Consider the following 11,646-nt stretch of genomic DNA (forward strand, 5'->3'; position numbering starts at 1 on the left):
GAAATAGCCCGGCCTAGGTCATAGAGCCCAGGCCTGGAGTCAGAAGGACCTGTATTCTAATCCCGCCTCTGCCACTTGTCTGCTGTGTGACTTTGGGCAAATCGCCTAACCTCTCTGGGCCTCAGTGGATGACCGCCACTATGCGTACTAGTAACGCTTACTAGAGAAACAACGTGGCTCAATGGAAAGAACCCGGGCTGTGGAGACTGTGAGCCCACTGCTAGGTAGGGACCGTCTCCATATGTTGCCAACTTGTAATAATAATAATAATAATGATGGCATTTGTTAAGCGCTTACTATGTGCAAAGCACTGTTCTAAGCTCTGGGGGGGATACAAGGTGATCAGGTTGTCCCCTGTGGGGCTCACAGTCTTAATCCCCATTTTACAGATGAGGTAACTGAGGCTCAGAGAAGTGAAGTGACTAGCCCAAGGTCACACAGCAGACATGTGGTGGAGCCGGGATTCGAACCCACAACCTCTGACTCCAAAGCCCGGGCTCTTCCCACTGAGCCACGTACTTCCCAAGCGCTTAGTAAGCGCTCAATAGATACGATTGAATGAATGAATGAATGGTGACAGAGGTCATGGGTTCAAATGTCAGCTGTGTGACCTTGGGCAAGTCGCTTAACTTCTCTGTGCCTCAGTTACCTCATCTGTAAAGTGGGGATTAAGACTGGGAGTCCCCCAAGGGGACAGGGACCGTGTCCAATCCAATAACCTTGTATCTATTCCAGCCCTAAGTATGGTGCCTGGCACATAATAATATTAATAATAATAATAATAATGGCATTTCTTAAGCACTTACTATGTGCAAAGCACTGTTCTAAGCACTGGGGAGGTTACAAGGTGATCAGGTTGTCCCCCGGGGGGCTCACAGTCTTCATCCCCATTTTCCAGATGAGGTAACTGAGGCACAGAGAAGTGAAGCGACTTGCCCAAGGTCACACAGCTGACAATTGGCGGAGCCGGGATTTGAACCCATGACCTCCGACTCCCCATCCCGGGCTCTTTCCATTGAGCCACGCTGCTTCTCTAGTAAGCGTTACTAGTTGTCAGCTGTGTGACTCCGGGCAAGTCACTTCACTTCTCTGTGCCTCAGTTCCCTCATCTGTAAAATGGGGATGAAGACCGTGAGCCCCTCGCGTGGGACAACCTTGTAACCTCCCCAGCGCTTAGAGCAGTGCTTTGCACATAGTAAGCACTTAATAAATGCCATCATTATTAGTCATCATCAATCGTATTTATTGAGCGCTTAAGAGCACTGTACTAAGCGCTAATAAGTACTAAGTACTACTAGTCGTAGTAGTACACACAGTAAGCGTTTAACAAATGCCACAATTATTATTATTATTATTTCTGTGTGCAGAACACCATACTAAGTGCTTAGGAGAGGACGATATAACAGAGCCGGTAGCCGTGTTCCCTGCCCACAGTGAGCTGATCGTCTAGCGCTTAGGTTGAAGCCGGGGTACGGATCCTGGCCCTTTGGGTCAGGTCAGTGCGAGGAGTTTGGTGGGGTGGATTGGCTCCCTCATCTCCCCCGGGGGCTCATTTTCACGATCCGACTCCCCTGATCCCCTTCTCATTAATCCATTTGATAGCCACCTCCTTGAGGGCAGGGATCCTTCTTTTTTTGGTATCTGTTACGTGCTTACTACTGCCAGGCACTGCACTAAGCGCTGGGGGTAGATAGAAGTTAATTGGATTAGATACAATCAGTCGATCCCCATTTTACAGACGAGGTAACTGAGGCCCAGAGAAGTGACTTGCCCAAAGTCACGCGGGAGACAAGTGGGGGAGCTGGGATTGGAACCCAGGTTAATTAATTAATTAATGATGGCATTTGTTAAGCGCTTACTCTGTGCAAAGCACTGTTCTAAGCGCTGGGGAGGTTACAAGGTGATCAGGTGGTCCCACGTGGGGCTCACGGCCTTAATCCCCATTTGACAGATGAGGTAACTGAGGCCCAGAGAAGTGAAGTGACTTGCCCGAAGTCACACAGCTGACAAGTGGCGGAGCCAAGATTTGAACCCATGACCTCTGACTCCAAAGCCCGGGCTCTTTCCACTTGAGCCACGCTGCTTCTCTACAGTTCTTCCAACTCCTATGCCTGTGCTAGTAATAATAATAATAATAATAATAATAATAATAATAATAATAATAATAATAATAATAATAATGTTGGCCTTTGTTAAGCGCTTACTATGTGCATAGCACTGTTCTAAGCGCTGGGGGGGATACAAAGTGATCAGGTTGTCCCACGTGGGGCTCACAGTCTTAATCCCATTTTACAGATGAGGTAATTGAGGCTCAGAGAAGTTAAGTGACTTGAACAAGGTCACGCAGCAGATTACACACATTACAATAATAATTTGTTGTATTTGTTAAGCACTTACTATTTGTACTAAGTGCTAGGGGGGAGACAGGCAAATCGGATCCCAGTCCCTGTCCCGCATGGGGTTCACAATCTCGATCCCCATTTTACAGATAAGGAAACTGAGACACAGAGGAGTGAAGTGACTCACCCAAGGTCACGCAACCAGCCAGGGGTGGAGCCGGGATCCCTCGATTTGGCCAAGCTGTCATTTTGGTTTCTATTGTGTGGTCCCTAAACTCTAGTACACTGCTTAGTACTAGTACTAGAGAAGCAGTGTGGGTCAGTGGAAAGAGCCCGGGCTTTGGAGTCAGAGGTCATGGGTTCGAATCCCGACTCCGCCACATGTCTGCTGTGTGATCTTGGGCAAGTCACTTCACTTCTCTGGGCCTCAGTTACTTCATCTGTAAAATGGGTATTAAGACTGTGAGCCCCATGTGGGACAACCTGATCACCCTGTATCCTCCCCAGTGCTTAGAACAGTGCTTTGCACATAGTAAGCGCTTAACAAATGCCAATTATTGTTATTATTAGTAGTAGTACTAGTACTTAGTACTTAGTAAGCGCTTAGTCCAGTGCTCTGCACACAGTAAGCGCTCAATAAATCCGATTGATTGATAGTCCGGTGTTGTCTTCCTCCCTTCAAGGCCCTGCTGAGAGCTCACCTCCTCCAGGAGGCCTTCCCAGACTGAGCCCCTTCCTTCCTCTCCCCCTCGTCCCCCTCTCCACCCCCCCATCTTACCTCCTTCCCTTCCCCACACCACCTGTATATATGTATATATGTTTGTACATATTTATCACTCTATTTATTTTACTTGCACATATCTATTCTATTTATTTTATTTTGTTAGTACGTTTGGTTTTGTTCTCTGTCTCCCCCTTTTAGACCGTGAGCCCAGTGTTGGGTAGGGACTGTCTCTATATGTTGCCTTAGTACAGCGATCTGCACACAGTAAGCGCTCAATAAATACGATTGATGATGATGATGACGACCCATCGTTCCCTCAGGTGTCCGCGTTCGAGGACCGCCTGCTCCGGGCCCCGCTCCTCTGCTTCGACGGGAACCTTCCGCTCGCCACCATCCGCTACCTGTGCGACCTGGCCAGGGAGCACCGCATTCCCGGTGAGAAGGTCTGGGATGGGGGCTCGCTTCCGCACGATGGACAGGCCCCGGGAAGGGGGGGGAAGCGGTCAGCCGGAGAGTCCTGGATGGCGGTCCTGAGGTCCCGGCGGCCCGGGGGTCCCGCCGCCTCTCCCCTGTGCCCGCGCAGTGTGCTTTGAGCCCACGGATGAGAACGAGGCCTCGAAGCCGTTCCTGTCGGACAGCTGGACGGCTCTGACCTACGCCTCTCCCAACCTGCGGGAACTGAGGGCCATCGCCCGGGCGCTCGGGCACCCCGGCCCCGCAGGTGGGTCTGCCCCGGGCGGTCACCGCCCCCTCGTCCACGGGAGTGTCAAGCTGCCCCCCTAAAACCGTGTGCCCGACCCCACTGCTAACGACATCTTTAATAATAATAATAACGGCATTTAGTAAGCGCTTACTATGTACAAAGCACTGTTCCAAGCGCTGGGGAGGTTACAAGGTAATCAGGTTGTCCCCCGTGGGGCTCACAGTCTTCATCCCCATTTTACAGATGAGGTAACTGAGGCACGGAGAAGTGAAGTGACTTGCCCAAAGTCACACAGCTGACAACTGGCAGAGCCGGGATTTGAACCCGTGACCTCTGACTCCAATGCCCGGGCTCTTTCCCATTGAGCCACGCTGCTTCTCTAATCAGCAATTCTCCAGCACGTTGCACGGGGATAGAGTCAAGTTTAGACTGCGAGCCCACTGTTGGGTAGGGACTGTCTCTATATGTTGCCAACTTGGACTTCCCAAGCGCTTAGTACAGTGCTCTGCACACAGTAAGCGCTCAATAAATAAGATTGACGATGATGACTGTCTCTGTATGTTGCCAGCTTGTACTCCCCAAGCGCTTAGTACAGTGCTCTGCACACGGTAAGCGCTCAATAAATACGATTGATTGATTGACTGAAGTACATAAAGCAGGTCCGGCAGGGTAGTCTAATGGCTAGAGCGCGAGAGGACCCGGGTCCTGAACCCAGCTCTGCCGCTTGCCTGCTGTGTGGCCTTGGTCAAGTCACCTCCTTCGCTGGGCCTCAGTTTCCTCCTCTGTAAAATGGGGATTCCGTTCCTCCTCCTAAGACAGCGAGCCCCGTGAGGGACAGCGATGGGGTCAGCTCTGATTATCTTTCACCTACCTCAATTCAGAGCCGTCTCTATATGTTGCCAATTTGTACTTCCCAAGCGCTTAGTCCAGTGCTCTGCACACAGTAAGCGCTCAATAAATACGATTGATGACGATGACGATAGCACAGGGGTGGGTACCTAGTAAACGCTTAGGAACTGTTATCATTATTCTGGTTGTTATTATTGCCAGGCACCTTCCCTATCCCACGCAGGGCTCACCGTCTAAGAGGATGGGGGAGCGGTTATGGTGACCCCATTTTACAGATGAGGAAACGGAGGCTCAGAGAGGGTAAGCAAGGCCACGGCCTTGCTTAAAGTCACGCAAGAGGCCAATTTAGCAGAACGAAGACTAGAAGGCAGGCCTCCTGCCCCCCAGCCTGAGGCCAGAAGGGAAGGGGGATCCTGGGGGGGGTGAGTCAGTGGGGGGAGCATCCTTGAGGGTGGGGGGATCCTGTAGGGGTCAGAGGTCAGGGAGGGGGGTAAGGCACCCTAGGGTCATGGCTTAGCTATTTTCCCTTGTCTAAAGAGTTGCCCCGGGAGCTGGACGCTGTACTGAGCGTGGCGGGGGATCTGGTCCGGCCTCTACTGCAGAGGCTGCACTGCGTCGTGGTGACCCTCGGGGAGCACGGCGTCCTTCTGTGTGGCCGCCTTGGCTCGCCGCCGACAGTCTCCCTGAACCCGGCCCCGGATGAACCGGTAGGGATGGATTTTCCCTGGCTCGGGCGGAGGAGGCCCGGGGTAGCGAAGGAGCCTGGCGGGGAGTGGAGGCTGGGAGAGGTTGGATCCAGAAGCCCAAATGGAGGTTGTTTCCATGGAGACCATGAAGGCTGGGGGCTCTGGAGGCTGGGAATCATGGGACCTGGGACCATTTTACAGAGGAGGTAACTGAGGCCCAGAGAAGTTATTATTGTTATTAATATAAAATATAATAAGCAAAATGCTATAATATAATAGACAATATTATAACATATTACAAAATAATGGTACTATAATATAAATAGAATAAAAATGATAGTGGTATTTGTTAAGCGCTTACTTAAGCGCTGGGGGTCGTGGAAGGTGGACCCGTGATGATGATGAAGCCCAAATGGAGGTTGTTTCCATGGAGACCGGACCATGAAGGCTGGGGGCTCTGGAGGCTGGGAAGCATGGGGCCCGGGACCATTTTACAGAGGAGGTAACTGAGGCCCAGAGAAGTTATTATTGTTATTAATATAAAATATAATAAGCAAAATGCTATAACAATATAATAGACAATATTATAACATATTACAAAATAATGTTATTATAATATAAATAGAATAATAATGATAGTGGTATTTGTTAAGCGCTTACTTAAGCGCTGGGGGTCGTGGAAGGTGGACCCGTGATGATGATGAAGCCCAAATGGAGGTTGTTTCCATGGAGACCGGACCATGAAGGCTGGGGGCTCTGGAGGCTGGGAAGCACGGGGCCTGGGACCATTTTACAGAGGAGGTAACTGAGGCCCAGGGAAGTTATTATTGTTATTAATATAAAATATAATAAGCAAAATGCTATAACAATATAATAGACAATATTATAACATATTACAAAATAATGTTACTATAATATAAATAGAATAATAATGATAGTGGTATTTGTTAAGCGCTTACTTAAGCGCCGGGGGTCGTGGAAGGTGGACCCGTGATGATGATGAAGCCCAAATGGAGGTTGTTTCCATGGAGACCGGACCATGAAGGCTGGGGGCTCTGGAGGCTGGGAATCATGGGGCCTGGGACCATTTTACAGATGAGGTAACTGAGGCCCAGAGAAGTTATTATTGTTATTAATATAAAATATAATAAGCAAAATGCTATAATATAATAGACAATATTATAACATATTACAAAATAATGGTACTATAATATAAATATAATAATAATAATAGTGGTATTTGTTAAGCGCTTACTTAAGCGCTGGGGGTCGTGGAAGGTGGACCCGTGATGATGATGAAGCCCAAATGGAGGTTGTTTCCATGGAGACCGGACCATGAAGGCTGGGGGCTCTGGAGGCTGGGAATCATGGGTCCTGGGACCATTTTACAGATGAGGTAACTGAGGCCCAGATAAGTTATTATTAATATAAAATATAATAAGAAAAATATCATAACAATATACTATACAATACTATATTACAAAATAATGTTATTACAATATAAATATAATAATAATAATAGTGGTATTTGTTAAGCGCTTACTTAAGCGCTGGGGGTCGTGGAGGCTGGGCCCGTGATGATGATATTTATTAAGCGCTTACTATGTGCAAAGCACTGTTCTAAGCACTGGGAAGGTTACAAGGCGATCAGGTTCATTCAAACATATTTAATCGTATTTATTGAGCGCTTACTGTGTGCAGAGCACTGTACTAAGCGCTTGGGAAGTACAAGTTGGCAACATATAGAGACGGTCCCTACCCAACAGCAGGCTCACAGTCTAGAAGACTAGAAGGCTGTCCCACAGGGGGCTCACAATCTTCATCCCCATTTTCCAGATGAGGGAACTGAGGCCTGGAGAAGTGAAGTGACTTGCCCAGAGTCACACAGCCGACAATTGGCAGAGCGGGGATTTGAACCCATGACCTCTGACTCCAAAGCCCGGGCTCTTTCCACCGAGCCACGCTGCTTCTCTAGAAGTTCTGGAAAGTGGGAGACACTCCTTATTGCCCTCCTGCTGCATCCCCCGACCCATCTTGGCTCTCCAGGACCCCCAAGGCCCCCAAGTGCCAGTCTGGGGGCTCGGAGCTGGAGTCCGAGCCAGGTCCCAGGGATTTTTCTGCCTCTCTCCACCCTCTGCCTCCATCTCCCTTCAGAGGACACCCGAGGGACTGTTCGCGACCCACTACCCGGCACTCCCGGTCCCGGCCGCCGAGATCGTCAACGAACTTGGAGCCGGAGACAGGTGAGTCCCGTGGACACCCTCCACCCCGAGACCCCGGGGACCCCAGGATCCCACGCTCCCCTTCCTCTAATCCTCCCCCAGCCCCCCCACCACTCTTTTGTGATATTCGTTAAGCACTTACTATAATAATAATAATAATTGGCATTTGTTAAGCGCTTACTATGTGCAAAGCACTGTTCTAAGCTCTGGGGAGGATACAGGGTGATCAGGTTGTCCCACGTGGGGCTCACAGTCTTAATCCCCATTTTACAGATGAAGTAACTGAGGCCCAGAGAAGTTAAGTGACTTGCCCAAGATAACACAACAGACATGTGGCGGAGTCGGGATTCGAACCCATGACCTCTGACTCCAAAGCCCGTGCTCTTTTATATGTCAAACACGGTCCTAAGCACTGGGATAGAGACAAGGACATCAGGTTGGACACAGTCCCTGTCCCACATGGGGCCCCCAGCCTTAATCTCCATTTTACAGATGAGGGAACTGAGGCCCAGAGAAGTGAAGTGACTTGCCCAAGGTCACAAAGTAGACAAGTGGCAGGGCCGGGGTTAGAACCCGGGTCCTTCTGACTTCCAGGCCCAAATAATAATGATAATGATGGTATTTGTTAAGCGCTTACTATGGGCAAAGCACCGTTCTAATCGCTGGGGGGATAGAAGGTGATCAGGTTGTGGGCTCACAGTCTTAATCACCGTTTTACAGATGAGGGACTGAGGACCACAGAAGTTAAGTGGCTTGCCCGAGGTCACACAGCTAAGTGGAGTCGGAATTCAAATCCATGACCTCTGACTCCCAAGCCCGGGCTCTTTCCACTGAGCCACGCTGCTTCTCGCAGCCCCTCCTCCTTGACCTCGGGCTTAGCTCTGCCTCTCTCCCCCCCCGGTACAGCTTTCTGGGGGGGATGCTGGCGGGGCTGCTCTCCGGCCTCGGGACGGGCCCCTGCGTGGGCCTGGGGATGCTGGCGGCCGGCTTCTCCCTGCGTTCCCCCTGGCCCATCTCCCCACGGATCAGCACCACCACCGTGAACCCGGAGCGGATGAGGTCGGGCCACTGGCCGGAGCCACGCACCTGGAGGATCGACTAGGGCTACCGTCGCGAGGAGGACAGTCGCCCCATCGGGCCCCCATCCTGACCCTTCCGGCTACCTCGGCCGGGGTCCCGAGACCCGGACCAGGCCCACCCCTCACTGTCTGGGGCAGGCAGAGGCCTCCGCCGGTTGCGCCGGGCCCCTTCTCGATCCATCAATCAATCAATCATATTTATTGAGCGCTTACTGTGTGCAGAGCACTGTACTAAGCGCTTGGGAAGTACAAGTTGGTGCCCATTTGTCCCAGTCGGGGGGACGGAGAAAGGTAGTCCACAGTTCCCTCGGGACCCCCTTGCACTAACTTGAACTCAGCTGTCAGGATGAGCAGCTGCTCTTTCCATTCCTTCTCCTTGATCCCATTCCGTTCTCTCCTCCTCCGTTTCTTCTTCTTTCGGCTTCCCTCGGGATCCCCCCTCCACCTGCCATCACTTAACTTCTCTGAGTCTCAGTTCCCTCATCTGAGAAGCAGCGTGGCTCAGTGGAAGGATCATGGGCTTTGGAGTTGGAGGTTATGGGTTCAAATCCCGGCTCTGCCAATTGTCAGCTGTGTGACTTTGGGCATGTCACTTCACTTCTCTGTGCCTCAGTTACCTCATCTGTAAAACGGGGATTAAGACTGTGAGCCCCCCATGGGACAACCTGATCACCTTGTAACCTCCCCAGTGCTTAGAACAGTGCTTTGCACATAGTAAGCGCTTAATAAATGCCATCATTATTATTATTATTGTCAAATGAGGATTAAGACTGTGAGCCCCACGTGGAACAACTTGATCAATAAATACAATTGATGATGATGATCACCTAGCATCCCCCCCAGCGCTCTGCACATAGTAAGCGCTTAACAAATGCCATCATCATCATCATCATCATCATCATCAGTATCACTTTTAGACTGTGAGCCCAATGTTGGGTAGGGACTGTCTCTATATGTTGCCAATTTGTACTTCCCAAGCGCTTAGTACAGTGCTCTGCACATAGTAAGCGCTCAATAAATACGATTGATGATGATGATCAGTAGCTTCACTGTCTCCATCAGGGACCCCCAAGCCAGACCCCGGGAGGGTCTGACCGAGGAGACTGTAGGTGCTTCCTACAGTCCAGGCATCTCCACCCTCCACTGACAGCCACCCAACTCACTTCCATCTTGTGATCCACTCTGAACTCAGAATCTTCTTCCACCCCTTTTTTTAGAGTTCTCCGTTGAACTCGAATTTTCTCTGTTCGCTTCCCCAGTGGATCAGAGTCTCATCAAATGTCCACCCGGTTGTCCAGAGAGCTGGTCACCCTGTCCGGTTGATTGGCAGCTCTTCATTTTGTGATTCTTTTACCAAGTAGAAGGGCCAGGCTGACCATTTTATACGGGTACTTTGAAAGTAAGGACTACGACTCTTACTTCGCGCCTACCAACTCTATTGCTATGCCAAGTGCTTAAAACTCTGTTCTGCATTCGACAAATACCACTGATCGACTAATGAAGGTTTTAAAATAATAATAAAAAAAGCCTCTGCACTTTTCGGCTTTGTTTATTAAGTTCTTCAACCCCCAGTGGGATAAAGGCAGGGAGCAACCTTTATTTTACTCTCTTCCAGAGTCGAAATTTTTAAAACAGCTTCCACAGTTGCACCTCCTCCTTTTCTAATGTTATCTCTAACAATCTGGGCTGTTTCTCTGAACTCGTCTTTGGATAATGTAGCTAGGGTCTGATGATTGCATTTTAGTTTTCCCCTTTAATTCTTCCAGTTTCATGTCACCCTCAGTGGAAACTTCTGGGTCTGCCAATATGAAATAACTGTGGCACTTTTTAGGCACTTACTTGGTGCCAAACACTGTATTAAACGCTGGCGTAGATATGATATAAGTAGACCAGAAACAGTCACTGTCCCATATGGGGTTCACAGTCTGAGGGGGGAGGGAGAACAGAAATTTAATCCCCACTTTACAGATGAGGAAACTGAGGCCCAGAGGAGGTAAGTAACTTGCTCAAGGTCGACCAGAGGGCAAAGGATGGACACCAGATTAGACTCAGATTAGAGTCCGGGGCCCGGAAGCAGAGAAGCGGCGTGGCTTAGTGGAAAGAGCCCGGGCTGGGAGTCAGAAGGTCCTGGGTTCTAATCCCGGCTCCGCCGCTTGTCCCCTGTGTGACTTTGGGCAAGTCACTTAACTTCTCTGTGCCTCAGTTACCTCATCCGTAAAATGGGGATTAAGACTGTGAACCCCACGTGGGACAATCTGATAACCTTGTATCTACCCCAGAGCTTAGAACAGTGCTTGGCACAGAGTAACCGCTTAACAAATACCATCATTATTATTATTTCCACTCTAACATGTTGCTTTATAATCACAAACCAGAGAGAGCTCTCCCTCCGGCCTGCCAAGTCAGGGTGGCACCACCAACTCCTTGCCCACGCATGAGCAACGGGGGGCCTTGCCACCTTGCTGCATCATCCTTCATGGCCCGAGCGCAACGACTGCCTGGGTGCAGCCCATCCCTGAGGGAAGACCAAAGCACGGGACTCCGGGAGCGGGGGCGGAAGGGGCCTCGGGCAGACAGCTCAGGTGGGGATCTGGAAAGTCGAGGTGCCCCTGGTTTTAGGGGTCTGGCATAATAATAATAATTGGCATTTGTTAAGCGCTTACTATGTGCAAAGCACTGTTCTAAGCGCTGGGGAGGATACAGGGCGATCAGGTTGTCCCGCGTGGGGCTCACAGTCTTAAACCCCATTTTACAGATGAGGGAACTGAGGCCCAGAGAAGTTAAGTGACTTGCCCAAGATCACACAGCAGAGATGTAGCGGAGTTGGGATTCGAACCCATGACCTCTGACTCCAAAGCCCGTGCTCTTTCCACTGAGCCACGCTGCTTCTCCATCACCCTCCCACTCCCTACCCTTCTATAACCAAGGCCTCTTCGCCCTCTCTTCCCCATAACGACAATCACAATGATGATTAGGCGCTCTCTAGGTGCCAAGCATTGTACTAAGCGCTGGGGCAGATGCAAAGTGAGACAATGGGTCCCCCT

At 50.2% G+C, this 11,646-nt stretch overlaps 1 protein-coding gene across 4 annotated transcripts in view; it reads left to right on the forward strand.

Moving 5' to 3' along the window:
• LOC119935173 (pseudouridine-metabolizing bifunctional protein C1861.05-like) overlaps positions 1-10,101 on the forward strand; it is a 31,032-nt gene extending 20,931 nt beyond the window's left edge. Inside the window, exons 15-19 of one of the 4 annotated variants that reach the window (XM_038754831.1) lie at positions 3,384-3,498; positions 3,647-3,784; positions 5,153-5,322; positions 7,456-7,544; positions 9,862-10,101. In XM_038754831.1, coding sequence (XP_038610759.1) covers positions 3,384-3,498; positions 3,647-3,784; positions 5,153-5,322; positions 7,456-7,544; positions 9,862-9,925 — 576 coding nt within the window. In that variant the 3' untranslated portion in view covers positions 9,926-10,101. Of the gene's footprint in view, positions 1-3,383; positions 3,499-3,646; positions 3,785-5,152; positions 5,323-7,455; positions 7,545-8,429; positions 9,118-9,861 lie in introns of those variants that run through there. The other 3 variants (XM_038754830.1, XM_038754832.1, XM_038754829.1) reach the window with 3 other exon arrangements.
• The last annotated feature ends 1,545 nt before the right edge of the window (positions 10,102-11,646 follow it).

The sequence above is a fragment of the Tachyglossus aculeatus genome, chromosome 11, assembly GCF_015852505.1.
Source record: "Tachyglossus aculeatus isolate mTacAcu1 chromosome 11, mTacAcu1.pri, whole genome shotgun sequence".
Classification (NCBI taxonomy): Eukaryota; Metazoa; Chordata; class Mammalia; order Monotremata; family Tachyglossidae; genus Tachyglossus; species Tachyglossus aculeatus.